The sequence below is a fragment of the Symphalangus syndactylus genome, chromosome 18 (assembly GCF_028878055.3).
Source record: "Symphalangus syndactylus isolate Jambi chromosome 18, NHGRI_mSymSyn1-v2.1_pri, whole genome shotgun sequence".
Lineage (NCBI taxonomy): Eukaryota > Metazoa > Chordata > Mammalia > Primates > Hylobatidae > Symphalangus > Symphalangus syndactylus.
The window spans coordinates 17,202,794-17,230,088 of NC_072440.2; the positions used below are offsets into that span (position 1 = coordinate 17,202,794).

A 27,295-nucleotide genomic window follows, 5' to 3' on the forward strand; every position below is an offset into this window, starting at 1 on the left:
GCACCACGGAAACGCGCTCGCGCCGGCGCCGAACCACAACTCCCGGCAGCCCCCGCGCTCCCGGGTGGCAAGATGGTGGCGCGCAGGAGGAAGCGCGCGGCGCGGCACCCGGAGGACTGTATCCCCAGCCCACTGGGCTACGCAGGTGAGGGGCTCCGGGACGCGAGACCGGCGGCGGCCAGGCATCGCCGGGAGGTGTTTGGGGATTGGCGGCGGCCGGGGGTCCCCAGGGGCGGCCGCACGGTTGGGTGTGAGCCCCGGTGGCCCGTGGCCCCAGGCTCGGCAAGTTTTGAGGTTCTGGGGTCCCGAGGACCGACTCGGCGCTTTTCTGCGTGCTCACTCTCCTGGAGCGAGCCCAACTTGGTCCATGCTTTCCTTGGGTGAGCCCACCTCTGTCCACCTCTCTCACCCAGGGCAAACCCATTTCCGTCTCCACCCGCTCGTCCACGTGAGCCCATCCCCTTCTCATCGCCTCTGCTCCTAGTCCAGCCCCCATCAGCTCTTACCTGGGCTGTTATAAGCCCTCCTACTCGGTTGCCCTCCTTCTCCTCTTGCCCCTGTTTCTCTTCTCCACCCACGTGCTAGAACGTTCTTTTTAAGGCCATTTAGATTAGATCATGTCTGACACGCCCACGATAGGCCCCACACCCACTGCATTCCCTCCAGTGGCTTTATCAGGTAGCTTCTAAAACAAAACCCAGACTGCTTAACCTGTGTGGGCCACGTGGTCTGGCTGGTGCTGACCTAAAGCTCTTTCTGTTCCTCTGAGGCAATATGCTTTTTCCCGCTCTGGGTTTTTTTGCACGTGCTGTGCCGGTTTGTTGCACACTGGCGTTTCTGGTCTGAGATTTAATGTTGCTTCCTCAAAGAGGCCATCTGTGATGGCTTATGGAAAGAAGACCTCTGCCACCCCATCACCCTGTAATGTTTGTTTCATAACTGATATAAGTTTGCTGTATGCTTACTTGTTAATTGTCTTCTCCGTTATTGCAACTGAGCTTCCTGAGTTCAGGGACTGCAGCTCTATGCCTCTATACGGAGGTGTGAGAAAAATAGCACCAGTTCCTAGCTTCATGAGGATTACAGTCACGGGTGTGCCAACGATTAACCAAAGAATCTCATCAATATAGCCTACAGACTGTTAAGAGAAGTTGTGAAGGCACAGGCAGTGGGATCTGACCTGGCAGGAGGGGCTGGGGGTGATGCTAAGGCTCTCCTGAGGAAGTCATGTTTGAACTAAACCTGAAATTAGCGGGAGGGAAGAGGGTGACACGCCAGGTAGAGAGGGCAGCATGTGTGAGGCCCTGGTGTACCCGCGGGAACAGGGAGAATCCAAGGTGCTGGGGGAAGATGGTACGAGAAGAGGTCACAGTGGCAGGCAGGGTCTTACGGGGCTTTCAGCCATGGTTAGGATTTTGGTGTGGACTCCAAGAGCTGCAGGGTTCGAGCTTCCCTCTCATTGTGCCCCCATCTGTAATCATTGCCCATTTAGCTTCTCTCTCCCTGCACCGCCTTGGGAGGCCCTCCTGGGCAGACTCTTAGAGCCCGCACAGGCTTTGCCAAAAGGTAGGGTGGGGGGCGGTTGGTGAAGGGATGGATGGATGGATCGATGAACAGATAGGACTAGATAGGGATGTGGAGAAAGGAAGTTGTGTGAGTGTCTCGCTGGCCTCAGCTCAGAGTAGCCTGGCCATCCCTTCCCTCCCATTTCCTTTCCAGCTATTCCAATCAAGTTCTCTGAAAAGCAACAGGCTTCTCACTACCTTTATGTGAGAGCACACGACGTTCGGCAAGGCACCAAGTCTACCTGGCCTCAGAAGAGGACTCTTTTTGTCCTCAATGTGCCCCCATACTGCACAGAGGTGAGCTAGTGTCTGGGAGACCTGTGGGCTCAAGGTGGGGGCTCCCATGGCCTCCACCAAGTCCTTGGTGGTGAGACGGACACAGCTAATGGGAGCCCCAGAGGAGAGTTGTTTGAATTATGTGTTTTCTTCCAGATTGTACATGTCCATAATTTAAAAGTAGGAAAGTATAAGAAAATAAAAAGTGCCTCTAATTCTATCCAAACACAACTGTTAATTTTTTTTTTTTTTTTAAACAAAAACTAAGCTAAGGGAATTGCTGGATTGTTTATTTATTTATTTATTTATTTTTTTGAGACAGAGTCTCCCTCTGTTGCTCAGGCTGGAGCACAGTGATCACGACTCACTGCAACCTCCGCTTGCCGGGTTCAAGTGATTCTCCTGCCGCAGCCTCCCAAGCAGCTGGAATTACAGGCGCCCACCACCATGCCCGGCTCATTTTTGTATTGTTCGTATACACAAGGTTTCACCATGTTGGCCAGGCTGGTCTCGAACTCCTGACCTGAAGTAATCCGCTCCCTTCAGCCTCCCAAAGTGCTGGGATTACATTTGTGAGCCACCGTCCCTGGCCAAGGGAATTGCTGGATTTGTTTTCAAAAAAGAAACTCTAATTTGTAAAAGATTCCTCTAAACTTAGAGAAAAAAAGCAGCATGTAGAAGAGGGGGTGTGAGTTCTGACCCTTTTTGAAGTGCAGCATGTGTGCTGGGAAGGGCCCCAGTGGCAGGTGTCCAGCTCGCTGCATTCCACAGACAGAACATACCTGTGTAGTCAGTACCCAGGTGGAGACACAGCAGCACATCCCAGAACCCCTGCTGCTTCCACCACAGACAACCACCATCCTGACTGTCACAGCATAGGGTCACTACTGCTGATTCAGGTAGTAAAACTTGTCATAGGAAATCAGAATAACAGCAAGAATGTCCCCACCTGTCTCCAATGAGAGAGCAGGAATATGCTGCCGGGCACAGTGGCTCACGCCTGTAATCCCAGCATTTTGGGAGGCCGAGGCAGGTGGATCACCTGAGGTCAGGAGTTCAAGACCAGCCTGGCCAACATGGCAGAACCCTGTCTTTACTCAGACTACAAAAATTAGCCGGGTGTGGTGGTGGGTGCCTGTAATCCCGGCTGCTGGAGAGACTGAGGCACAAGAATCACTTGCATCCCAAAGGTGGAGGTTGCAGGACTCCAGCCTGGGCTACAGAGCAGTACTCCAACTCAAAAAAAAAAAAAAAGGAATATCCACCTCCATGCTGTCCCTGGGGAACAGGTCGGAGGCCATGGTGCCCACAGGCTCCTGGCTTGGGCAGATGTGGCTGTGGCTGTCAGTCCTTCAGCAGCGTTGGACCCCTGGCAGCGCCACCTGTGGTGGAGGGAGGCTTTGGGATGGCCCTGCGGATGCTCACACTTGGCTTCCCTCTCCCTGTGGCAGGAGAGCCTGTCCCGCCTCCTGTCCTCCTGTGGCCTCGTCCAGTCTGTAGAGTTGCAGGAGAAGCCGGACCTGGCCGAGAGCCCAAAGGAGTCAAGGTCGAAGTTTTTTCATCCCAAGCCAGTTCCGGTGAGCCGCCAAGCACCGGGTACCACTAGAGTGAGGGGGGTGGGGCATTGTCCCCAGTGTGTTGGGGGAGCTGGCAGTGGGCCGTCAGAGCATTCTCTGGTCCTGAGCCCATCCTCACCGTGTGTGGTGTAGGAGACTGTCCGGGTGACAAAGCCTGCGATTCCTTCCCAGATTTGCCACATCCTTGCACCTCCTGCCTGGCTTTTTCCGTCCCGTGTTAAAGCTCAGGGACCGTCTCTGCTGGCCGCCTGCAGGGCCTTCCCCGGCTCCCCTCCTGCTTCCCCACTGTGGGAGCTCCTTCCCCAGGCTTGGGGGCCGGGTCTCCAGGAGGAGCACTGTTCTTCACAGCTTTCCCAGTGGCCCTGGAGCCCACACCTCCTCCCCACACAGTGGCATCTGGCATGGTGTGTGGGCCCAGGCCTGGCCTCCAAAAACCTGCCCTGGCCCAGGGCGACCCCTGCGTTTCACTGCATCCCTCCCGTGACTGGAAGAAAGGAAGCCTGTGTATCCCCTCTTCCTGGGGAGGAGTAGGGAACAGCTGTCACTTCCCACAGAAGCAGGATCACTGGAAGTGTGGCTGCCCCTGACCTGGATTATGGGATGGCTTATGGTTCTCTTCATGACTCAGGAATAGCCTAGCACCATCTCCCCTGCTGTAGCCACCGGCTAGGCTGAGGGCAGGCCTGGAGACCTTGCGTCAGACGTGGGAAGGAGCCCCCAACCTATATGACATCTCTCTCTCTCTTCAGGGCTTCCAGGTAGCCTACGTGGTGTTCCAGAAGCCAAGTGGGGTGTCAGCGGCCTTGGCCCTGAAGGGCCCCCTGCTGGTGTCCACAGAGAGCCACCCTGTGAAGAGTGGCATTCACAGTTAGTACTGCAGGAGGTGTCTGGCACCTCCTTTCTGGGCTCCGGGTTGGCAGGACACTCTATGGGGACAGTGTCCGAATGTCACAAGCCAAGTCCATGCTCCCTGAGAGCGGCGTGTGGAGGCCTGGGCAGGAGGACCATGGGGCTGTGTTTGGGTCTCCAGGGGAGTCGTTAGCCTGAGCCCCTGGCACAGAGCGGCACAGGCATCTGGGCAGGCAGAGCGAGGGCCCAGCTTGTAGCCCCTGGGATTTCCTTAGCACCTGTGCCCCGGGCCCTGTGTGAAGGTCCCAATTTGCCTGGCAGGCCCTGGGGGGGGCCCAAATGCCAGGCCTGAGGAAGCCCCATTTCCTGGCTCCCTTTTTCTTCAGAGTGGATCAGTGACTACGCAGACTCTGTGCCCGACCCTGAGGCCCTGAGGGTGGAAGTGGACACATTCATGGAGGCATATGACCAGAAGATCGCTGAGGTAGAGGCCCCGCAGGGTCAGCCGAGCACCGCCTCGCCCGTGTAGCTGTGGGAAGGTGGCGCCCCAGAGGGAGGGCGGTGGCGGCCTGTCCTGGGCCACTCTGTAGAGGCCAGACTCCCTGTTTCCCTGCTGGATCCTGGGCTGCCTGGCTGGGTGACACATGTAGTCTCCACATGGTCTATAGTGGAGAAGGAGGCAGCGCCGGCAGGTCCGTGCCCTCCCCACCACCCTTAGCCCCAACACTGTGCTGGGAGGAGGGGAGCAGCCCTCCCCTGCGGGGCTCAGGGCGGTTCTGACTTTGGGAGGAGGGCGTGGAGGGCACGCTGCTGGAGGCTGCAGGAGGTCCCAGGCACCCACCGCATGACGGGATCACCTTCCTTGCAGGAAGAAGCGAAGGCCAAGGAGGAGGAGGGGGTCCCTGACGAGGAGGGCTGGGTGAAGGTGACCCGCCGGGGCCGGCGGCCTGTGCTCCCCCGGACTGAAGCAGCCAGCTTGCGGGTGCTGGAGAGGGAGAGACGGAAGCGCACCCGAAAAGAGCTGCTCAACTTCTACGCCTGGCAGCACCGAGAGAGCAAGATGGAGCGTAAGCCACCCCCAGCCCATCCTCAGACCCCTCGGCCTTGGCCCCATCAGCATCGATGAGGGCTGTGGCCAGTGCTCCTGAGGGCGGGCACTAGACTTGGTGGTCGAGGAGGGAGGGCGTCCCTAAGCACAGGGCTTGCACCAGACTCAGTGGAAAGAGGCCCAGCCTGGAGCACCCTGTGTGGTGGTCCCCGATCACCTACCCGCCCACCCCCCAGGCAGATGCCTTTGCTCAGTGGGTGGGGACCCTAGGTCATCAGTGCCCACCTCTGGGCCCCTGTGCACTTAGTGCTGGCACTCGTCAGCTTCCAGTTAACAAGGAGTTCAAGTGCAGAGGAGGCTTCTGAGCCCACTGTGGGTGCAGAGAAGGTGCTGCAGAGTATGTGTGTTGGGTTGTTGGTGGTGGGTGTGTGTTTGTGTGTTTGTGTGTGTGTGTGTGTGTTTGTTTTGTGTGTGTGTCAGGTGGCCCTGCACAGGACCCTCCCATGGCTGTGCGCCCGATCGCCTGTGGCCCACTCCTGGTGCTGCGGCTGAGCCTCCTGCTCCACTGCCTGGTGTCCCTGTCTACAGTACAGCTTCCCTGTGGGCCCAGGGGAGGGTTCTCCTGGCCCTGGCTAGGGCACAGGGACGGGCTCTGCGGCAGGCCCTGAGCCACCCGCCCAGTCACTGGTGCTTTCCCTGCCTTGCTGGCCCTCTTGGCTTCCACTCGTGCTCGCTCTAGACCCTCAGCTTCCCTCTCAATGCCATCAGCCTCCCACTGACCTGGGCCACCCGGTGACCAGAGTTGCCATCTGCATTCACCGGCACAAGGGCTGGAGTCCCTTTACTGATTCTCAGGGTTCCTCCAGGCCGAGCCGTCTGGACTCCTTCCTTCCGCCTTGTGCAGGGGTGGGGGTGGGGGCGGGTGCCTTTGCTTTGTCGCTAGGGCTTCATCTCTAGGCTGGGGGTGCCAGCATCTCCCACTTTGGCCTTGCCCTTGGACTCTGCCTGCCCTTGTGTTCCGTTTCCTGACAAGATCCAGACCCTGCCCCCACAGCAGAGCTGGGAGGGGGATGGGCTGGTGGGGGAGACATAGCCCCACCCCCACAGTAACTGGGAGGAGGGGTAGGGCATGAGCAAGCCGGCTCCCCCTGGGGCGCCCTGTCTGACCCTGCCCCGTGCCTCCTCTCACCCCCAGATCTAGCGCAGCTGCGCAAGAAGTTTGAGGAGGACAAGCAGAGGATTGAACTGCTGCGGGCCCAGCGCAAATTCCGACCCTACTGAGCCGCGAGAGCCGCAGTGGATGGCTGGAGGTGCAGGGCCAGGAGGAACATGAGGTGAGGCAGGGCCTGCAGCTGTCGCCAAGAGGCCGAGCTCTGGCGAACCGGCCCCAGGTTGAAGGCCACCACATCGAACAGCCCCATCAGAGTCCACACAGGCCAGGAGTGAAGGACCAGGCCACCCCTCAGGTCTTGTGCTTCAGCAGTCCTGGGGACCCAGGCGTGCCCAGAGGAGAACTTGCCCTTTCCGCCTCCTGCCTCCACCCCCTCCTCTCAAAGACCCTGGATGAATGCGTTCTGTTCTCCCTTTTCCCTCAATGGAAAAGCCCTTGCTGGCAACGAAACCGCGTCAAAAGCAGTGAGAATACAAGAACCTTTTATTTTCCATCCAGTTGGGCAGCAGGGAAAGGCTAGGTGGGCCCAGCCCGCCCTTCCTTCCTCCAGCTGGCTGGAGATTATTAGCCAGGAGACAGCAGCCCTCGAACCCAGACTCTGTCTCCCCATTGAGGCCACAGATGTTGAAGTTGGAATCTCGCTCCTTCCCCTGACTACCATCCTGGGCTGGGCCTGAAGACCAGTGAGGCCTGTCCCTACCACCCCTGGCCTTGTTGTGGGGCTGAGGAACTCAGAGTCCCAGTGTTGAGTCTGGGAGCACTAGCTCTTCATAGTTCCAGGCCCAGAGCTGCAGCTGGGCTGGGAGTGTGTGTGTGCGCTGTAAGAAGGAGCTGATGATACTGGCCACGTGCTGGGGTTCGCTCATGTGGACACAGTGATTGCCTGGGACCTCCACAAACTGGAACCGCTGGAGAGGGGAGGGGGTGGGTGGTGAGGTGTGGCCAGAAGAGCTTAGGGAGCTCCATGGGCCCTGGGGTCAGGACCCTCCCACAGCCTTCCAGCTCCCTGCAGGTCAGGAGCGCCTCCCACAGTGAGTTTCCCCCATACTCAGCTCCTTGGAGCCCTGACAGTCCATAGCACCCCAGTAGGTGTGTAACTCTAGGGACTTGGAGGCTTCCCAGGGGTCTAGGCCAGCTGAGTTGTGAAGTTGCATGGCAGGGACAGGGCGGGGCCGAGGCCAGGGTTGCTGTGATTGTATCAGAAGAGGTCCCCGTAAGAAAAGATAATGAGATGACGTGAGCAGCCTGCAGACTTGTGTCTGCCTTCAAGAAGCCAGACGGGAAGGCCCTGCCTGCCTTCGTTCTGACCTGGCGGCCGGCCAGCCACAGGTGGGCTTCTTCCCTTTGTGGTGACAACGCCAAGAAACCTGCAGAGGCCCCAGGGTGAGGTGTTTGTGGGTAGGTGACCATAAAACACCAGGTGCTCCCAGGAACCTGGGCAAAGGCCACCCCCACCTACAGCCAGCACGCCCACTGGCGTGATGGGTGCAGAGGGATGAGGCAGCCAGGTGTTCTGCTGTGGTTTGGGAGCCTATAAAATGTGAGACTAGGCCGGGCATGGTGGCTCCCGTCTGCAAAACCAGCACTTCGGGAGGCCAAGGTGTGCGGATCACCTGAGGTCAGGAGTTTGAGACCAGCCTGGCCAACATGGTGAAACCCCATGTCTTCAAAATACAAAAGTTAGCTGGGCATGGTGGCAGGTGCCTGTAATCCCAGCTACTCAGGAGGCTGAGGCATGAGAGTCACTTGAACCCAGGAGGTGGAGGTTACAGTGAGCCAAGATCTTCCTACTGCACTCCAGCCTGAGCAACAGAGTGAGACTCCGTCTCAAAAAAAAAAAAAAAAAAAACTGGGACTATTAGCTGGGCATGATGGCATGCCCCTGTAGTCCCAGCTACTCACGTGGCTGAGGTGGGGAGGATCATTTGAGCCCAGGAGTTTGAGGCTGCAGTGAGCTACGATTGAGCCACTGCACTCCAGCCTGAGCAACAGAATGAAACCCTGTCTCTCAAAAAATAAAAAATGTGGGACTTTCTCTGGCAGTTGGGTCACCTAATTATGCCTGGCACCAAGAAGGAGGGGTGGGTATTTGAGGATGATAAAAGAACCTCCCCACCAAAGGTCTCTGTTTCCTTAATTCTGATTACTTGTGTCCCCAAGGCCTCTAGGGACTGACTACTGGTGCGTGAGGCCTGATAGATCCTGGTGGTCACTTGTTGGGCCTGGGGGCAGACTAGGGTTCTTCCCAGTGCAAGAGAAGAGATGGGTGAGGTGGGACCAGAGTGGGCGACAGTGGCCGGACACTAACTGCCTGAGCCCCGCCTTACCTCTTTCAGGGTGGATTTCATCGTGTCTATCATGAACGGCAGGGACTTCTCAGAGTAATTCTCTCTTGACTCAAAATATCCGTGGACTGCTCTGGAAAGTGAGGAGTTGGGGTTGTTGGGGTTCATCTTAGAACCGCCTCCCAGCACTGCCCCCATCCTGCCCTGGGTTCAGGCCTCTGAGGAGAAACCAAAGCCTGGGCTACCCCAACTCCCGCAGCTGGGTCCCTTGACCCTGGGTTGGATTTGAGGCTCAGTTAATCTCACGCTCAGCTGGCACAAGCCAGGTACAAGCGAGTGCTGAAGGCACAGCCTTGCTGGGGCGCAGGGAGTTCAGGACTTGGCCACAGTCAGCCCTGATCAGCAGAGCTGGGATCTGAACAGGCTCTGGAGCCCACACTTGCTCTGAGAGAGAATTTACATCTTAACAATCCTCCCACTGAAAGTCTACAATCCCTTCCGGGCGCAGTGGCTCAAACCTGTAATCCCAGCACTTTGGGAGGCTGGGGCAGGCGGATCACGAGGTCAGGAGATCGAGACCATCTTGGCTAACACGGTGAAACCCCGTCTCTACTAAAAATACAAAAATTAGCCAGGCATGGTGGCGGGTGCCTGTAGTCCCAGCTACTGGGGAGCCTGAAGCAGGAGAATGGCATGAACCTGGGAGGCGCACCTTGCAGTGAGCTGAGATTGCACCACTGCACTCCAGCCTGGGTGACAGAGCCAGACTCCATCTCAAAAAAAAAAAAAAAAGTCTACAGTCCCATGGTTTTTAATACATTGAGTTGTGAGACCATCGTCACAATTACAGAACATTTTCATCACCCCCAAAGAAATCCCGAACCTCTGAGCTTTCACACACACACCCCACAGGCTTCTGGTCCTGAGCAAACATGACCTGGCTTTGTCTCTGTGGTGTGCCCTATTTGGACTTGAACGTGAATGCAGTCATACAACACGTAGACGGTTGTGTCTGACTTCGTCCACTTAGCACAATGTTTTCAAGGTTCATCCAGGCTGGAGCCCGTGTCAGTGCTTCGTTTCTTTTTATGGCTTAAAAATCGTCTATGGTGGGCCAGGCACAGTGGCTCACGCCTGTAATCCCAACACTTTGGGAGGCCGAGGCGGGCGGATCATGAGGTCAGGAGATGGAGAGCAGCCTGGCCAACATGGTGAAACCTCGTCTCTACTAAAAATACAAAAATAAGCCAGGCGTGGTTGCGGGCGCCTGTAGTCCCAGCTACTCGGGAGGCTGAGGCAGGAGAATCATTTGAATCCAGGAGGCAGAGGTTGCAGTGAGCTGAGATTGGGCTCACTGGTTATGGAGCCTTACCTGGGCATGCCCCCAGCTGACACCTGTGGAAAGGCATGGGCCAGCCCTGGCCCATCCTCTGGTGCCTGAGCCCTCCCCTGCTCTGACCTACCTCCTTCCATGACCCTGCTGCCAGGGGGGCTTCCCAAAAAAGATCTTGAGCCTCAGTGGTGTGGTCAACACGCAGAGAACTTGGAACCTCATGCCAGGGCTCCCTCCCGGAGATTCCTGGTGCCCATGTCTCCTTGGGGGTGACTGAAAAGGATGAGTCCAGACTCACTTGATGAACAGCACGTGGGCCTGCAGCTTCCCGATGGAATGCGCATACAGCTCCCTGCTGATGAAGTCAATGCTGTTCTCTACCTGCACAGACAAAAACGGTGAATTCACAACGGTGAAGTCACAAGGCACAGGCACTCTTGTGGGCACGAAACCCATCTCTGTTGGGGTGGCTAAGCCCTGGCGAGGGCACCTTAGCCACCCACCCTGGGTCTGAGCCCAGGACCCCACCACATCACCGCCTCATCGAAGGCTCTTTAACCGCTGGTGGCCTGAGACTCCTGCCGTCTCCAAGTCTGTTCTCCCCTCTTCCTGGGCTCGTGGCTACCCAGCCTGACTCCATTTCCCATACTCCTTTGCCACCAGGTATGGCTGTGTGATTAAAGGCTGAGAAGTGAGTTAGGCCACTTCTGGGCCTGGATTTTAGGACTTAGGTGTGGCCCTTTCACACCCCTTTCCCAGTCCATAGGCTGCACCTCACACTGTCCCCCGCCAGCCTGGGACAGGCTTCTTGCCAGGAGGAAGAAACTTGCTGGGACCACAGTGCAGGATGGGCACTCCATGGTGGCCCCTGCCAGCCTCCTCCGCGGCCCTGCCTGCCCTGTCTTGTGACTGTTTCACGTCTGGATGGCGGGGATGTGGCCAGCTCAAGTGAGATGTGCTGTAGGTGTGACATGAAGCTGGATTTGGAAAACAGCATGCAAAATAATGCAATCAAGCTTTATGTTGATTACATCTTAAATCACATTGTGGATGTTAAATAAAAATATGAGGAGAATTTATAGAGCCTTTTTTTTTTTTCTATTTTTTGCTCTTGTTGCCTAGGCTGGAGTGCAATGGCGTGATCTCAGCTCACCGCAACCTCCGCCTCCTGGGTTCAAGCGATTCTCCTGTGTCAGCCTCCTGAGTAGCTGGGATTATAGGCATGCACCACCACGCCCAGCTAATTTTGTATTTTTAGTAGAGACAAGGTTTCACCATGTTGGTCAGGCTGGTCTTGAACTCCCGACCTCAGGTGATCTGCCCGCCTCGGCCTCCCAAAGTGATGGGATTACGGCGTGAGCCACCGAGCCTGGCCTTGGGCCTCTTTTAATATAGCTGCTAGACAATGTCAGGTTCCACGAGGCTCACACTCTGCTTCCCTTGGACTGTGCTGCTCTGATCTGGGGACTCTAAGGGCAGGAGCGCTCAGCATTTTCTCTATCCCTAGTTCTCAGCACACGGAGCACAGAGGAGAAGCTTCATAAATGCAGCTGAGTGGATTAATTCCAGGAAGCTCCGGTAAGGACCAGCTCCATTAAGTCACACCGGAGGCCGGGCGCGGTGGCTCACCCAGCACTTTGGGAGGCCGAGGCGGGCAGATCATGAAGTCAGGAGATCGAGACTATCCTGGCTAACATGGTGAAACCCCGTCTCTACTAAAAAATACAAAAAATTAGCTGGGTGTGGTGGCAGGCGCCTGTAGTCCCAGCTACTCAGGAGGCTGAGGCAGGAGAATGGCGTGAACCCAGGAGGCGGAGCTTGCAGTGAGCCGAGATCTCACCACTGCACTCCAGCCTGGGTGACAGAGTGAGACTCCGTCTCAAAAAAAAAAAAAAAAAAAAAAAAAAAAAAAATCACACCCAATACTCCTCCACCTCCACCATCGTGAATATAAAATTGCTATGAACACACACATACACCCGTGAAAACTCACTGCCCTGGTTTCAACCCTGGCCCTTCAGCTATTTTCTGCTTCTCAGACCAAAATGACCTGAGGTGCCTTCCCTGAAACAGGGGTTCCCGTACTGTTCCCAAGGCTTGCGTGCTCTCTTATGTCAGCTGCCACATCTCACAGTGGGGTGTGTCTAAGCCTTTCGGGCTGGCACACAGGAGGGGCTTCCTGGCCACAAGGTGAACAGGTAAACTTGACCCTGTCTGTAGTAAAAATACAAAAATTAGGCTAGGCACAGTGGCTCACGCCTGTAATCCTAGCACTTTGGGAGGCCGAGGTGGGCAGAGCGCCTGAGGTCAGAAGTTCGAGACCAGCCTGGCATGAGCCACAGTGTTCGGTCTATTTTAATTTTAGAGACAGGGTCCCCCTCTGTCACCCAGACTGGAGTGCCATGGCTCAGTCATGGCTCTCGCAGCCTCAAACTCCTGGGCTGAAGTGATCTTCCCACCTCAGCCTCCCGAGTGGCTGGGACTACAGGTGTGTGTCACCACTCCCGGCTAATTTTTGTATTTTTTGGTAGAGACAGGGTTTCACCATGTTGGCCAGGCTGGTCTTTTACTCCTGGCCTCAAGTGATCTGCCTGCCTCGGCCTCCTAAAGTGCTGGGATTATAGGCGTGAGCCACTGCACCTGGCCAGAAATTTAAAAAATAAAAAAAGAATTTTGGACCAGCCCCATCTTGGAATGTATATCTCCTGCAATTTAGTTTATGTCCTAACGAAGTCTTTCCATCCCTGGGAAGCCTCCTCCTTCCAGCATTATGGGTGACCATAGCTCCCACTACAGAACAGGTCACATAAGCCATGGTCCTTAAGGGCAGGGAAAGGGGGCATCTCCAAAAGCCAGATTGACTAGGATCTGGCAGATAAACTCCCACCACGACGGTCAGCACACACAAGGGACAAACCAGCAGTGAGTGAGCCTCGGTGGGTAGGGAGGACCACCCAACAGCTGGTATTGGAATAACTAGCCGTTCATCTAGAAAAACAATTACAATGGCTGGGTGCAGTGGCTCACACCTGTAATCCCAGTACTCTGGGAAACTGAGGCGGGAGGATAGCTTGAGCCCAGGCATTCAAAACCAGCCTGGGCAACATGGCAAGACCCTGTCCGTACAAAAGTAAAAAACTTAGCTGGGTGTGGTAGTGCATACCTGTAGTCCTAGCTACTCGGGAGGCTGAGGTGAGAAGATCACTTCAGCCCAGGAGTTTGAGGCTGAGCTATGATTGAGCCATGGCACTCCAGTCTGGGTGACAGAGGGAGACCCTGTCTCTAAAATTAAAATAAATAGACCCAACACTGTGGCTCATGCCTGTAATCCCAGCACTTTGGGAGGCTGAGGCAGGTAGATCGCCTGAGGTCAGGAGTTCGAGACCAGCCTGGCTAACATGGTGAAACCCCATCTCTACTAAAAATACAAAAATTAGCCAGGTGTGGTGCTGGGTGCCTGTAATCCCAGCTACTTGGGGGCTGAGACAGGAGAATCGCTTGAACCTGGGAGGTGAACGTTGCAGTGAGCTGAGATGGTGCCATTGCACTCCAGCCTGGGTGACAAGAGCAAGACTCCATATCAATAATAGTAATAATAAAATTAAAGAAAACTAGAACTTTTAAAACATGAAGAAAAAAAAAAAGAAAACGAATCACTACCTGACACCATGCTCAAGAACAAATCCCACATGGATCAAAGACAAGCATGTTAACATTCCCAGACCATTGGCTGACGCCATGGTCCAAAAGCCTCATCTCTTAGCCTGGGCCTGGGCAGCAGCTCTCAGCGGTCTCCCTGCAGTTAGAGTGTCCCCACCTCTAATGACAGTGTCTCACATGTGTCCAGTGTTCTACCATTTTTTAACAATCACAAAATAGCACAGGCCATGAGCACCTGAAGCGACAGCACTGTGCGAGGCCACTCAACACACATGAGCTCACCTAGTCTCGACAACAACCCTTCAAAGGCAGGCCCAGGGCTTGACTCCCCGAGCCAAGCTGCTCATAAACCAGCTGAGTGAATGAAAGCACTTTCTTTTTGCATGTGAGACAACCAAGGCTCAGAGGGTAAGCACCTTGCCCAAAGTCCTACAGCCCCTCAGTGGCAGAGATGGCCAAGTTTCTATTAATACAAGTGCTCCAGTGACACACTTCCAGGCCTCCAGATGGGATGCTGTTTTTGAGAACCTTTGTCATCCTGCCCCTCCCCTCTTTAATCTTCACAGCCTCTACCAGGAATCCCCCTCTCAACAGATGCACCGAGCTGACTTCGAGCTTCTCCCTGTGCAGCAGCCAGTGCCTGGAATGTCTCCCTCTTCTCCTCACCTCCATCGACTGTATTTAATGCCACTGAAGTGCATACTTACAAATGGTTAAATTGACAATTATTATGTATTATGTTAGCTATGTAATTTCTTTTTTTTTTTTGAGATGGAGTCTCGCTCTGTCACCCAGGCTGCAGTGCAGTGGTGCTATCTCGGCTCACTGCAACCTCTGCCTACCATTCAAGCGATTCTCCTGCCTCAGCCTCCTGAGTAGCTGGGATTACAGGCGTGAGCCACCACACCTGGCCTGGAATTTTCAAAAACGACAAAGACGCTAACAGGCAAACCTTGGCGGGGTACCCAGAGGCAGTGGTACTCACCCAGGAGAGCCTCTGGTCTCTGTTCAGAACCAGACTTGGAGGCGGAAGCACAAAGACAGTGGCGTCAATGCTGTCTCTCAGGGTCAGGGGACGCTCCGTGACTTTGCTGGGACTCCCCAGGCCTTTCCAGCCAGGGCCCATTTCTCCCACCTGCCCCCAACATCCTCAACTGCCCAGGACTCCCTGTCCTGGGGTCCAGCTGGAGCAGGGCTTGACCATGGCCACCTGACCACGGACCTGTCAGCCCACATGGGACCTCACCGGCCACCCCAAAGGGCGTGGATGGTGGAGCTCTCGTCTCTGAGAAACTCACTCATTCATTCCTTTAGCCACTAGGAAGAAGCAAATAAGTACCAATGGTGTCATCGTTTGTTGAGAAGACATTGAATGAAAAAAGAAACATGAGCGGAGTTGTGAGGCCTGGGTGTGCCCAGCTTCAGCTTTGGGCGCTGACGTGGTTCTTTGCCCCCATCCCGATGGTACCAACAACTCGGCCTCAACTGCAAACTGAACACCCAGCAGTTCCTTCCCGAGCAATGTCCCCTCAAGAACGGCCTGCATGGGAGTGTCCAGAAGGGGCAGAGGGTCCACTGTGGCCCTGATGGTAATCGCAAGCTGGAAGCTGCCGGCAGTCAGAAGGTATGGAGACGTGAACTGAGGGGTGTTTGTATGGGACCCGTCCAGCCGGACACATGGGGACTAGAGCTGCAGGTGTCCACATGGGTAAGAGGCAGGGCTGCTCCCTCCCCCATATAAATCTTTCTCAAATACCTTCATGGCCAGGCCTCCCCACCACCCCTTCTTATTTTACTCCATAGCACTCTCTCTTTTTTGAGACAGAGTTTCCCTCTGTCGCTCAGGCTGGAGTGCAGTGGTGTGATCTCGGCTCACTGCAACCTCAGCCTCTCGGGTTCAAGCAATTCTCCTGCCTCAAACTCCAGAGTGGCTGCGACTACACGCGCCCAACACCACGCGCAGCTAATTTTGTATTTTTAGTAGAGACAGGGTTTTGCCATGTTGGCCAGGCTGGTCTCAAACTCCTGACCTCAAATGATCTGCCTACCTCCTAAAGTGCTGGGATTACAGGTGTGAGCCATCATGCCCAGCCTCCATAGCACTTTCTAAGTCACTTGATCCTTTGTCTATTGACTGCTTCTCTCCTCTGCTAGAGTTCAGCTTCCACGAGGACAGAGAGTTTGGTCTGTCTTGTTCACAGCTGTATCCTCAGGACCAAGAACTGTGCCTGCCACATAGGAGGGGCTCACAAAGTGCTTGCTGAATGAATAAACAGGTGTTTACCTCTGGGTGGGGTCCAGGAGGGGCTGGAGAGGGTTCAAAGGAACAGGTGCTGTGCCATTGTTTTAGCTGTGTGATGGGTACACAGGTTACTGTTATTACTATTATTAACATTATTATTTTATTATTTAAACATACATATATGGGCTGGGCACCATATTTTGCGCCTGTAATCCCTGCACTCTGGGAGGCCCATGCGGGTGGATCACTTGAAGCCAGGAGTTGGAGACCAGCCTGACCAACATGGTGAAACCCCATCTCTACTAAAAGTACAAAAAAATTAGCCAGGTGTCATGGCGGGCGCCTGTAGTCCCAGCTACTCGGGAGGCTGAGGCATGAGAATTGCCTAAACCCGGGAGGCGGAGGTTGTGGTGAGCTGAGATCGTGCCACTGCACTCTAGCCTGGGTGACAGAGCAAGACTCTGTGTCAAAAAATCAAACAAACAAATAATAAAACACTAAAAAAACTATACATATATGATATACCAACAAGATTTTTTTGGGGGGGCCTAAGCCACCTGATTCTAAAGTTCACGTGGAAAAATTACACAGGCAAGAATAGCAGGAGGTCAGGCACCTGTAATTCCAGCACTTTGGGAGGCCGAAGTGGGAGGATCACTTGAGACCAGCCTGGGCAATGGAGCAAGACTCCATCTCTACACAAAAAAACTAAAAGATTAGCCGAGCATGGTGGCACACACCTGTAGTCCCAGCTACTGGGAAGATTGAAGTGGGAGGGTTGAGCCAGGGAGGCAGAGGCTGCAGTGAGCCGAGATCCTGCCACTGCAATCCAGCCTGAGCAACACAGCAAGACCCTGTCTCAAAAAGGAAAAGAAAAAAAGACTAGTAGAAAAACTCTGTAAAACAGCAATGAAGGGAGACGGTCCCGTCAGATATGAAAATCCTCAGGCCGGGCACAGTGGCTCATGCCTGTAATCCCAGTACTTTGGGAGGCCAAGGCAGGTGGATCACCTGAGGTCAGGAGTTCGAGACCAGCTTGGTCAACATGGTGAAACCCCATCTCCACTAAAAATACAAAAATTAGCCAGGCCTGGTAGTGGGCACCTGTAATCCCAACTACTTGGGAGGCTGAGGCAGGAGAATTACTTGAACCCGGGAGGTGGAGGTTGCGGTGAGCCGAGATTGTGCCATTATACTCCAGCTTGGATGACAAAAGCAAGACTTCGTCATCTGAGTCGGGCCTCAGTTTAAAACGTGTGGTACAGTAAGATCAGAGACAGGCAGGCAGAGACAGAGCCAAGTACAGATGCGCATTCAGTGTCTGACCAAGGCAGCCCCTTACATGAACAGGGTAAAGATAGACTTGCCTAAAAATGGCATTAGGCAGCTGAGGAGCCATCTGGAAAAAGATGAAGACAGATTCAAACCTCACTCTGTACACTAGATAAGGATCCAGTATAGTAAATATTTAAATGCAAGTGCCAGACCCAAAATAATATTAGTATCAAGCATGACCTTTTAACTATGACTCAAATTCCAGAAGCCATACAAAAGACATATTTTCTTTCTTTCTTTCTTTCTTTTTTTGAGACGAAGTTTCGCTCTTGTTGTCCAGGCTGGAGTGCAATGGTGTGATCTCAGCTCACCACAACCTCCACCTCCCGGGTTCAAGCAATTCTCTTGCCTCCGCCTCCCGAGTAGCTGGGATTACAGGCATGCGCCATCACGCTCGGCTAATTTTGTATTTTTAGTAGAGACGGGGTTTTTCCATGTTGGTCAGGGTGGGCTTGAACTCCCAATCTCAGGTGATTCGCCCACCTCAGCCTCCCAAAGTGCTGGGATTACAGGCGTGAGCCACTGTGCCTGGACTAGAAATCTGTATTTTTACATAAAATCTTTCTATTTAAAATAATAGCCCTTGTGCTCTGGCCCTTGTGCCCTTCCTCCAAAAAATAAAAAGGATACAATAAAAAATAAATAAAATATGGGCAATCTATTCAAAATTCCCCCCATGCCAAATGTTTTTGTTTCAACTGCACAAGTTAAACAAATCGTACCTGCAACCTGAATGCAGCCCAGCTTATGATGAAGATTTGAGTCCCCCCACAGCACGGGGCTTCAGGGGCCAGATATTTTTGTTTTGTCTTTAAGACAGGGTTGGCTGGGCATGGTGGCTCACACCTGTAATCCCAGCACTTTGGGAGGTCGAGGCAGTAGGATCGCTTGAGTTCAGGAGTTCGAGACCAGCCTGGGCAACATGGCGAAACCCCATCTCTACAAAAAAAAAACAAAAATCAACCAGGTGTGGTGCTGCACACCTGTGGTCCCAGCTACTCAAGAGGCTGCGGTAGGAAGATCGCCTGAGCCCATGAGGCCGAGGTTTCAATGAGCCAAGGTCACACCACTGCATTCCAGCCTGAGTGACAGAGCAAGACCCTGTTTTTTTTTTTTTTAAAAAAAAAAAAAAAAAAAAAACACACAGGAAAAAGACAGGGTCTTGCTAGAGTGCAGTGGCACAATCATGGTTCACTGCAGCCTGGGACTCCTGGGCTCATGTGAGTCTCCCACTTCAGCCTCCTAAGTAGCTAGGACCACAGGTGTGTCACCATGCCATTTATTTTTGAATTTTTTGTAGAGATGGGGGTGTCTCCCTGTATTGCCCAGGCTGGTCTTGAACTCTGGGCCTCAAGCGATCCTCCCACCTGGCCTCCCAAAGTGCTAGGATTACAGGCATGTGTGAATATGCTTGGCCAGGGGCCAGATACTGACACAGACTGTCCCTCTGTCCTTAGGGCACCCCAGGCAGAGTGGGCTCCTCCCTCCTTCATGGGAACACCTCAAGATGGTTTCCAGAAAGCCAGTATTGTGGGGCTTGAACTTAGATGAGAAGATAAAGACTTCATCTCTGCTGCTCTCTCCCCATCCTGCACCACCAGCTCACACCTCCAGGCCTGTCCTGCCAGCTCCTTTCTCCTCCTGGAGTCCATGGGAGCAGCTCCCGCACCTCCACTGCTTTGCTCAAAAGTCACCTTCTCATGAGGCCCACCCAGACCCTCCTATTCAAAAGAGGAAGTGAAGCTGCAGCCTCTCCAACAATGCTCGCTGCCCTCCCCACTGTGCGTCCTCCACGAGCCCTCCCCTCCTCACGCACTCTGTAACCCATCCAGAGAACCTCACACACAAGCCAATGGGCTCCTGAGGCTCCCAGCAGCCGGAGAAGCGGGAACAGATTCTCCCTCACAGCCTCAGAAGGAACCAGCCCTGCCGAGGCCTTGACCTTGGACCCTGAACTCCGGAACTGGGGGAATGTGTCTTGGTTGTTTAAGCATCAGATTCTCGAGGGATCAGGTTGGATGATGGAAATGGGAGAGGGAGGTTATCCCAGTTGTCTGCCCAGCTGCAGAATAGAATGTGAACTCTCAGGTGCTCTGGGGCTGGAGGGAAGCATTTGGGAGGAATCTACATTATCCTTGAGGCACTGGGTGGGGGGTTCTGGCTGGGTACTGTCTTCTTTTAGGTTAACGCTGGGTCCCAAAAGGCCACAACTGCTGCAAAGGGCTTATCCGCACACAATGTTCCAGCCAGCGGACTACTTCCCCAGACCCGGGGGTCACCTCCTTCTCAGCCCTCCCTCTTGCCTGTTCCCTCACTCCCCTGACACCCACATAGGGGTGCCTGGTCAGCATCCTGCATTCACTATTTCCTGTGACCTGGGCCTAATCGAATTCCCCGGCCTCATTCCAGATTAGCTCACTTCTGTGCCTGGGGCTCCCTAGGTCAGCCATCTGTGAGGCATGTCCAGGAAGCCTGGGCCTGGGGTCCTTGACCTCCCCTCCCCATGATGGGTTTCCAGGGAGGCAAGATAAAGGTTCAAGATGATCACGAAGACCCAACGGGTCCCAAACTGGGGACCCGAGGCCAAAACAGCCCACAGGTGGCGCTCCTTAGACCCTGAGGGGATGCTGTCCATTTCTGGACTCATGACACCTAAAAATACACACCTCAGCAGATCAACTGCAGAGCTGAGCAATTGGCAATTCTGGTCACACAAGACTGAATTCCCACTTGATTAGCACCAGCCCAGCTGCCTACCAGGGTGGGCTGGCTTCAGCTCCAAAGTCCCTACGCATCCCATAGCCTCCCTCCCAGCCTGCACCCTCAACTCCACAATATGACCCCACCCCCGCCCCCACCCTCACCCCCACCCCCACCCCCAGGTGCTGGAGTTTCTGACCCCTGCCTCACTCAGCACTTTATAAAGGGAAGGCACAGGCCCACCTCGCCTGGTCCGATGAGCGCAAAAAACCCAAGACCTTATTTGTCACCTGAGCAAACAAGGGGAGTCTAAAAGGGAAAGGACTGTCCTAAGATCACCGAGCTGGCAGTGTCAGGAAGCCGGGTTGTTTTGCCCAACTTAGCACATTTTCCATCCGACGACACCATCTCCCTCCAGCTGTTCCCTCACCTTGGGAGAGCTGCCTCCTGGACCACCCCTCTGGAGCAGGCCCCGCCACAAGTCTGTTCTAGAGCACTGTGTATTTCCTTTGTTACATCTAGAGAATGTCTAACCGCTCATGTGCCTGTTCACCTGTTGATCATCTGCTTCAGGGGGCGCCATCTGTGTGCAGCAGCCCCTGGAGTTGTGATGCTGGAGGTCTGGCCCCACTGAGAGAGGGACAGTCGGCTCTCGCTCACTGCAGCCTCACTGAGCCGGGCCTGTAGCGGACCCTTAGAAAAGATTTCCTGGGCCAGGCACAGTGGCTCTCACCTGTAGTCCCAGCTACTCAGGAGGCTGAGGTGGGAGGATCTCTAGAGCCGGGAGGTGGAGGCTGCAGTGAGCCATGATGGTGCCACCGCACTCCAGCCCAGGTGACAGAGTGAGACCTTGTCTCAAAAAGAAAGAAGAAGAAAGAAAGAAAAAAAAATTCCTGGGTAAAAAGCAAAGTACAGAAATCGCTTATGCCAGAAGCTGCTCTGAAACCAACACACCAGCTCCACCTCTCCATTGTGGAAAGCCTCTCCCAAGTCACTCAGCCCCTGGGACATCCTCACAGCCTGCCCCTGGCGCTGGGCACCCACCCCAGGTCCAGCAGAGCATGGCCGCGACATTCACCAACATTTAGTCCAAGACACCTGACCAAACTCTCCCAGAGCGTGGCTTTCTGGGATGTGCAGTAGCTGTATGGCCTCACCCGGCTTGCTCGGCAATGCTGAGCCTTGGTTTCTCCTGCTGTAAATGGGATGAGGGTGAGGCAGGAGGGGGATTCAGTGAGATGCTGTTTGCAAAGCGCTTAATATCCTGCCTGGTCTAGGGCAAGTCCTTGACATCCTCGGTAAGAATAGTGACAAACATAAAATGGCCTTGGACAGCAGAGTCCCTCACCTGTGGCCACCTTCTTGGTTCCTCTTTGCAGGAGGAGCTCCCCGCACTCCTCGCTCAAGTGGCTATTGCTCTTCAGTAACCTGGGGGAGACAGAAGGATGCTGGGGGCCTGGGGGCCAACGAAAAGGAGGTCAGATAAAAAGGCAAGGAGGGCTGGGGACGGTGGCTCATGCCTGTAATCCCAGCACTTTGGGAGGCCGAGATGGGCGGATCACCTGGGGTCAGGAGTTCGATACCAGCCGGGCCAACATGGTAAAACCCCATTTCTACTAAGAATCCAAAGTTAGCTGGACGTGGTGGCATGTGCTTGTAATCCCACCTACTTGGGAAGCTGAGGCATGAGAATCACTTGAACCCAGGAGGCAGAGGTTGCAGTGAGCTGAGATTGTGCCACCGCACTCTAGCCTGGGGAACAGAGCGAGATTTGGTCTCCAGAAAAAAAAAAAAGAAGGGCAGCAAAAGGGAGGTCACCTACAAAGGGTGCATGTGTCCCGTGATTTTTTTTTTTTTTGTGAGACAGTCTCACTCTGTCGCCCAGGCTGGAGTGCAGTGGCATGATCGTGGCTCTCTGCAGCCTCGACCTCCTGGGGCTAAGCAATCCTCCCAACTAAGGCTGCCGAGTAGCTCGGACCACAGGCGTGTGCCACCATGACCAGCTAATTTTTTTTTTTTTTTTTTTTTTTTGATACAGGGTCTCGCTCTGTCGCTCAGGCTGGTCTCTAACTCCTGGGCACAAGTTATCTTCCCACCTCAGCTTCCCAATGTGCTGGGATTACAGGTGTGAGCCACTGCGCCTGGACTGTGTCCCGTGTTTCAATGGCATGTTTACAGCGGCAGGGTGTGTGTGTGTGTGCGCGTGTGCATGTGGTGGGGCAGTGGAGGGCTTCTCCTCCTTCAGACAACAAATATGTGTGGAGCCGCAACCTACCAGGCCCACCGCCAGATGCAGGACACACAAACATGACCAAATCAGCCATAGTGGGAGTTGCGGGGTTCACACGCCTCGGGAAACAGGGGATTCAATAGGCTATTATTGGACAGTGTGGTTACCTGCAGGGCAGGGAGGGACAGCTCGCCTGGGGTGTCAGGGCAGGGTTCCCAGCTGAGGCCCCAAGGAGTGGGGAAGCCAGTGAGCAAGCACAGGGGAGAATTCCAGGTAAAGGAGCCCAGGCTGGAGTCCCAGAGGGGAGAGAAGGCGTGGAAGCAGCATGTGCTTGGGGGAGAGGCGGGTGCATGAGAGGTGTGGGGAGGGTATTGAAGTAAGGGGCATGGCTGGAGCCGGGGCAGAGGGAAAGGAGATAACGTCCCTGAAGACCCTGGGAAGCCTGGTGCTCAGCGTGACCCCAGGGAGAAACAGGCTTGTTGGGTGAGAGGGAGACCCTTCCCCATGTCTCATGGGGTATCCTCCCCTGGATCCCGCAAACTCCGTCTCCACACTGGGCACCCACCTCTGCAGCAGCTGCTTCAGGCTGAACGTGCGCGAGGGCTCCTGGGAGGCCTCTACCTGCAGCACATGCTCTATGGCTTTCCGCTTGTATCTCAGCAAGTTCTCCATTTCCTAAGGAGGCACAGTTGGCTGGGTGGGCAGGGATCCAGGCTGCAGATGAGGCCTCCGCCTCTCCCAGCCCTGCCCTCTGCTCTCAGCTGAGCCCCTCTGGGCAAAGGGGGACACAGCCCCAGCCCTGGCCAGTCAGCCCTACAATTCTGAACGAGTCTTTACTTCGTCTCAGTCACAGCCAGCCTGGTCTTGCCTGTGGCCAGGGACAGTTGAAGAGATCAGGTGGGATGATGGCGAGGAAGGGGAATCTCTGTCAACTGCCAAGTGCTTTGCAAAGGCATGAAATTAGGGTCCGGAGGCCACGAACCATCTGGGGTTGGCGATTTCATCTGGTTCAAGGAATGCCATCATTCTCAGTGGCAGAAAGGGACTGGCAGAAAGGGCGCAGTTCTGGGGCTTCCAAGCTCCCCCACGATGTGTGGCTCACTCTGTGAGGACAGCCTCAGGCCCACTGCCTAGGGCTGCAGAGAGGGGCAACTCCCATCTACCCACCCCTGAGAATGGAGGACAAGAGGACTAAATGCCCCTCTTCACTCGCCCAGGAGGAAGCCCCTGGGGGCACTGCGCTTGTCAATTCAGTGGGTGAAATGCAGAAAGAAGGGAGTGTCTGCTGTCTGCCATCTGTGAACTGGATCCTTACAATGAGCTAGCTGAGCTCATGCAAGGAACATTTACTGAGCCCTTACTAGGTGCCAGGATTGGGGATGTGGTGACGAAGAGACGGACATGATTCTGGCCCTTATGGGATCTGCGGTCATTGTTTTTTTTTTTTTTTTTGGAGACGGAGTTTCACTCTTGTTGCCCAGGCTGGAGTGCAATGGCCTGAACTCAGCTCACTGCAACCTCTGCCTCCTGGGTTCAAGCGATTCTCCTGCCTCTGCCTCCCGAGTAGCTGGGAGGACAGGCATGCGCCACCACGCACAGCTTATTTTGTATTTTCAGTAGAAATGGGGTTTCTCCATGTTGGTCAGGTGATCCGCCTGCCTCGGCCTCCCAAAGTGCTGGGATTACAGGCTTGAGCCACCACGTTCGGCCGATCTGTGGTCATTCTATGGATAAGAAAACTGAAACTGATGAGAGTTGTGTCACAATTGAGAGGCTGAGACCTTGGCAAGAAAATGACAGGATGTCAGAGCTGGCCAGGTCATTGAGCCCAACCTCATTTTACACGTGCGGGAACTAAGGCCCAGAGAGGCAAAGTAACTTGCCAACGGTCACCCAGCAGGTAAACCAGGCCCGGACTCAGATGCAGGGACAGTACTGGTTATGGGTAGTGGTGGCCAGAGGGGTCAGTACTTGTTCCATCAGTTCACATTTAGGGCTGTCATGTGTGGTGGTGCAATGTGTACACAGTGCAAAGGCATTCGACTGGATGTGAGTGCAGTGTGCCAGCCCAGCTGTGTGCCCTAGAACATCTTCCACCCCATGGCTGCTGCCCTCTTCCACCATCTGCCACTGCATGATCAGCCTGGCATTCTGTAGATCCCAAGCCACACATCCAGTTTCCAAGGGGTCCCCCACACCCCTTCTCCTGACCACTGCTAGGGGTATAAGCAGCAGAAGCCTGTCCTCTGTTGGGGAGTGTGTCCCTGACTCCCCTTTCTCACCCTCTGCCACCTCCTCCTGCTTCCCTAGTGTCCACCAAAGCAGACAGGGCTGGGAGCACTGCCCGGGGCCCAGGTCCTCCCTAATGACAGCATGCACAAAAGCCCTGTTCTCACATTTGATTCCAGGAGAAATAGCGGCGCGTCCAGCACGATAAGTTTATCCACCATCTCGGGGAAGGTACAGGAAAACTGTGAGGATGCCAAAAGGGGAGAACGAATAGGATGAAGAAGGAAAGGGCACTCCCGCCTTTCCCTGGGGACCCTGGAGTTCCCCGAAACATCTTTTAGGCTGGGGGGAGGGTACTGACCAAGAGGCCAGAGGAGAATCTTCTATCCTATGGTGTGCCTTCCCCCACCACCCCTAAGTCTGCACCCAGCACTGAGCTCCAGACCCTGGTGATGGCTGGACTCCAGGGTGCTGTGGGACCGGGTATGGGGGCGTGGAAACATTAACTGTACCAGGAGTCTCCACCGTTTACACCAACTTCCTGGTATAACGACTATCCCTGTGACAGGAGGAGGCACCTTCTGTCCCAGGTACCTTCTCCTTCCTCCTCTGTGCTCCCCTCCCCACCCCACCCAAGGGAGCCCCAGTTGGCCAGACAAAGCCATCTACTCACCGTTGCGCCCACGACGCCACCTGGGGGACAGAAGAGCTGTGGGTGACCTTCCCTCACTCCCTCCCCAATTGCATAGCCTAAAGCTTCTTCCCACCAGTGGTGGAGAGAGTGGGGGGCACCATATGGGTGGCTGGGGCCTCAGCACTGGGCCGTGATGGCCCCTTCATCAGACCTGACCACTCAAAGGACCACATTTCCCTCATCCCTGTGTCCCTTGCAGCAGTTGCCTGAGGTCAGAGGGTACAGTGGTCAATCTCTGACTGACCCTCTCATCTCTCTTTGCAGGGGAAAGGGGTGGGGCAGCAGCTTCTATCCTTCCCTCCTAGCCCTAGTCCAGGCCCGGTCAGCTCCTGGCCAGTGTACTCACCGAAGCTGTGGCCCAGAATGGAGAATCGATTCCATTTCAAGGCTGGAAATGCAAGGAGCCAGAAGGTCCGGCTGGGCACAGGCTCAGACCGCGATCTCGCTTCTAGTCCCCGGGCTCAGGAAATCCCTTCCCAGCATCTGGGGTGTCCACCCAGGAGACTAGCTTGGGGGACCCACTGGAGGAAGCGAACTCTTCAACTTTCCCAAGATCTCCCGTGAATTCCTGGCAGACTCGGGGCCAGAGCCCAGGCCCCACTCCCAGGCCAGCGCTGCTTCCTGGATCCTACCCCGACTCCAGTGATAAGAGGGGGTGCCCTAGGGCACCCCCCACACTGCCGAAAAATACACACTCTGCTTCTTACCTGCCACAACTCTTCGGATCTCACTCACAAAAGTCTGGAGGTAATATGGGACACCTGGGCCGTAATGGGACGAGAGCCCATGACCTCCGAAATCCATGGCAACGTAATAAAAGTCTGAAACAGAGAGAAGCGGGTTGGAGGGTAGGAAGAGGTGTCTATGCCAGCTGTCTCCCCGCCCTCCTCATTCCCCTGCAGACCTCCCCCCTCACCTTCTTGCCCACTTTCTCCCCTGGACTTCCCTTCAGCCCCAGCCTCACACCTTGCGGGAGAAGAGGGATGAGTCTGTCGAAGGAGTTGGCATTGTCCAGCCAGCCGTGCAGGCAGAGAACTGGAGGGCCCTGCAGGGAGCCCCAGGCTTTGGCTGCGATGTGGCCCCAGGGCACAGCCAGCTTCAGCTCTGAGATCAGACCTGAAAGCCAGAGCCGGGTCTTTCATTCCTTCAGTCATTCATACATGAAGCTGGTGCTCCCTGAGCCCCTTATCTCTGCCTGATGTGCTTGAGCCAGGGACTCATGCCCAGAGTGACTCAGACCCTTAGTTGCCCCCAGAAGGTTATGGGGAGAGAGTCAGACATGGGTGTGGAGACTCCCAGAGGAGGGAAAGACAAGCTAAGCCAGAAAAACCTGGGACAGGCCTCATAGCATGCACCCCATTTAAACTGGGGCAGAACCTTCTAGAATGTGCTGGAGGGGGGGCGCTGGTCAGGCCTGGACCCCATCACTTGCTGGCTGGGTGACCTTGGACAAGTTACTAAAACGTCTTGAGCCTCAGTTTCCTTTCCTGTAAAACCGGAGTAAATGGCCAGTTTCCTAAGCCTTTCCCAAGGGCCAGAGGGGTGCCAAACCCTCACACAAGCAGCAGGTGGGACCACTGTCATTCTCACTCCACAGAGCAGGAAACTGAGGCACTGGGAGCTGCAGTACATGCCCAAGGTCACACTGGGCAACAGGGGAGGAGTGGAAATTTAGGGCAGGCAGTGGGACTCCAGGACCCACCGCCGCCCCCCACAGCGGGCAGCCTCCGCCGTCCCTGTCGGGCTGGAGACTGCGCGCCCCCGACACCCACGCGCACGCTCGGCTAACTCAGGGGCTCCTAGAACCCTGCGAGGCCACGTGCGGCCGTGTCCCGGGGCCCCCACCTCCCGGCTGGTCGCGCTCTCACGCCCCGGGACTGCCGAGGAAGGAGCTGCGACACCCAGAAGGGCGACGCGGTCGGTGAACCCTCCACTCCATCCCGCTCTCCTCCACGGTCCCAACCAGGTGGGTGGGCAGTGGGGCGCTCGCGCGAGGCCTCCCCGTCCCATCTAAGTCTAAGGCGACCTGGTGACTCTAAGGTGACCTGGTGTGGCGTTCTCACTCATCGCTCTCGTCTGGCGAATGCGCGGCCGTCACTCC

At 55.1% G+C, this 27,295-nt stretch overlaps 2 protein-coding genes across 3 annotated transcripts; one reads left to right on the forward strand and one right to left on the reverse strand.

Moving 5' to 3' along the window:
- RRP7A (ribosomal RNA processing 7 homolog A) lies at positions 1 to 8,606 on the forward strand. The gene is made up of 7 exons (XM_055252573.2): positions 1 to 145; positions 1,720 to 1,862; positions 3,293 to 3,418; positions 4,168 to 4,285; positions 4,654 to 4,751; positions 5,136 to 5,334; positions 6,511 to 8,606. Exons 1-7 carry the CDS (start codon positions 73 to 75, stop codon positions 6,594 to 6,596), a joined length of 843 nt encoding a protein of 280 aa, XP_055108548.1. The 5' UTR covers positions 1 to 72; the 3' UTR covers positions 6,597 to 8,606.
- LOC129467788 (serine hydrolase-like protein 2) lies at positions 6,952 to 27,295 on the reverse strand. 2 transcript variants are annotated; one of them, XM_055252570.2, is made up of 12 exons: positions 27,240 to 27,295; positions 26,161 to 26,310; positions 25,902 to 26,015; positions 25,541 to 25,582; positions 25,174 to 25,193; positions 24,668 to 24,742; positions 22,837 to 22,946; positions 21,390 to 21,469; positions 14,750 to 14,784; positions 10,403 to 10,485; positions 8,814 to 8,904; positions 6,952 to 7,394 (listed from the first exon to the last, which is right to left on the reverse strand). In XM_055252570.2, the coding sequence occupies exons 1-12, from the start codon at positions 27,259 to 27,261 to the stop codon at positions 7,218 to 7,220; spliced, it is 999 nt and encodes a 332-aa protein (XP_055108545.2). In that variant the 5' UTR covers positions 27,262 to 27,295; the 3' UTR covers positions 6,952 to 7,217. The 2 variants fall into 2 exon arrangements, with proteins under 2 accessions (XP_055108545.2, XP_055108546.2); XM_055252571.2 differs by lacking the exons at positions 25,541 to 25,582; positions 26,161 to 26,310 and having other exon boundaries at positions 27,240 to 27,261.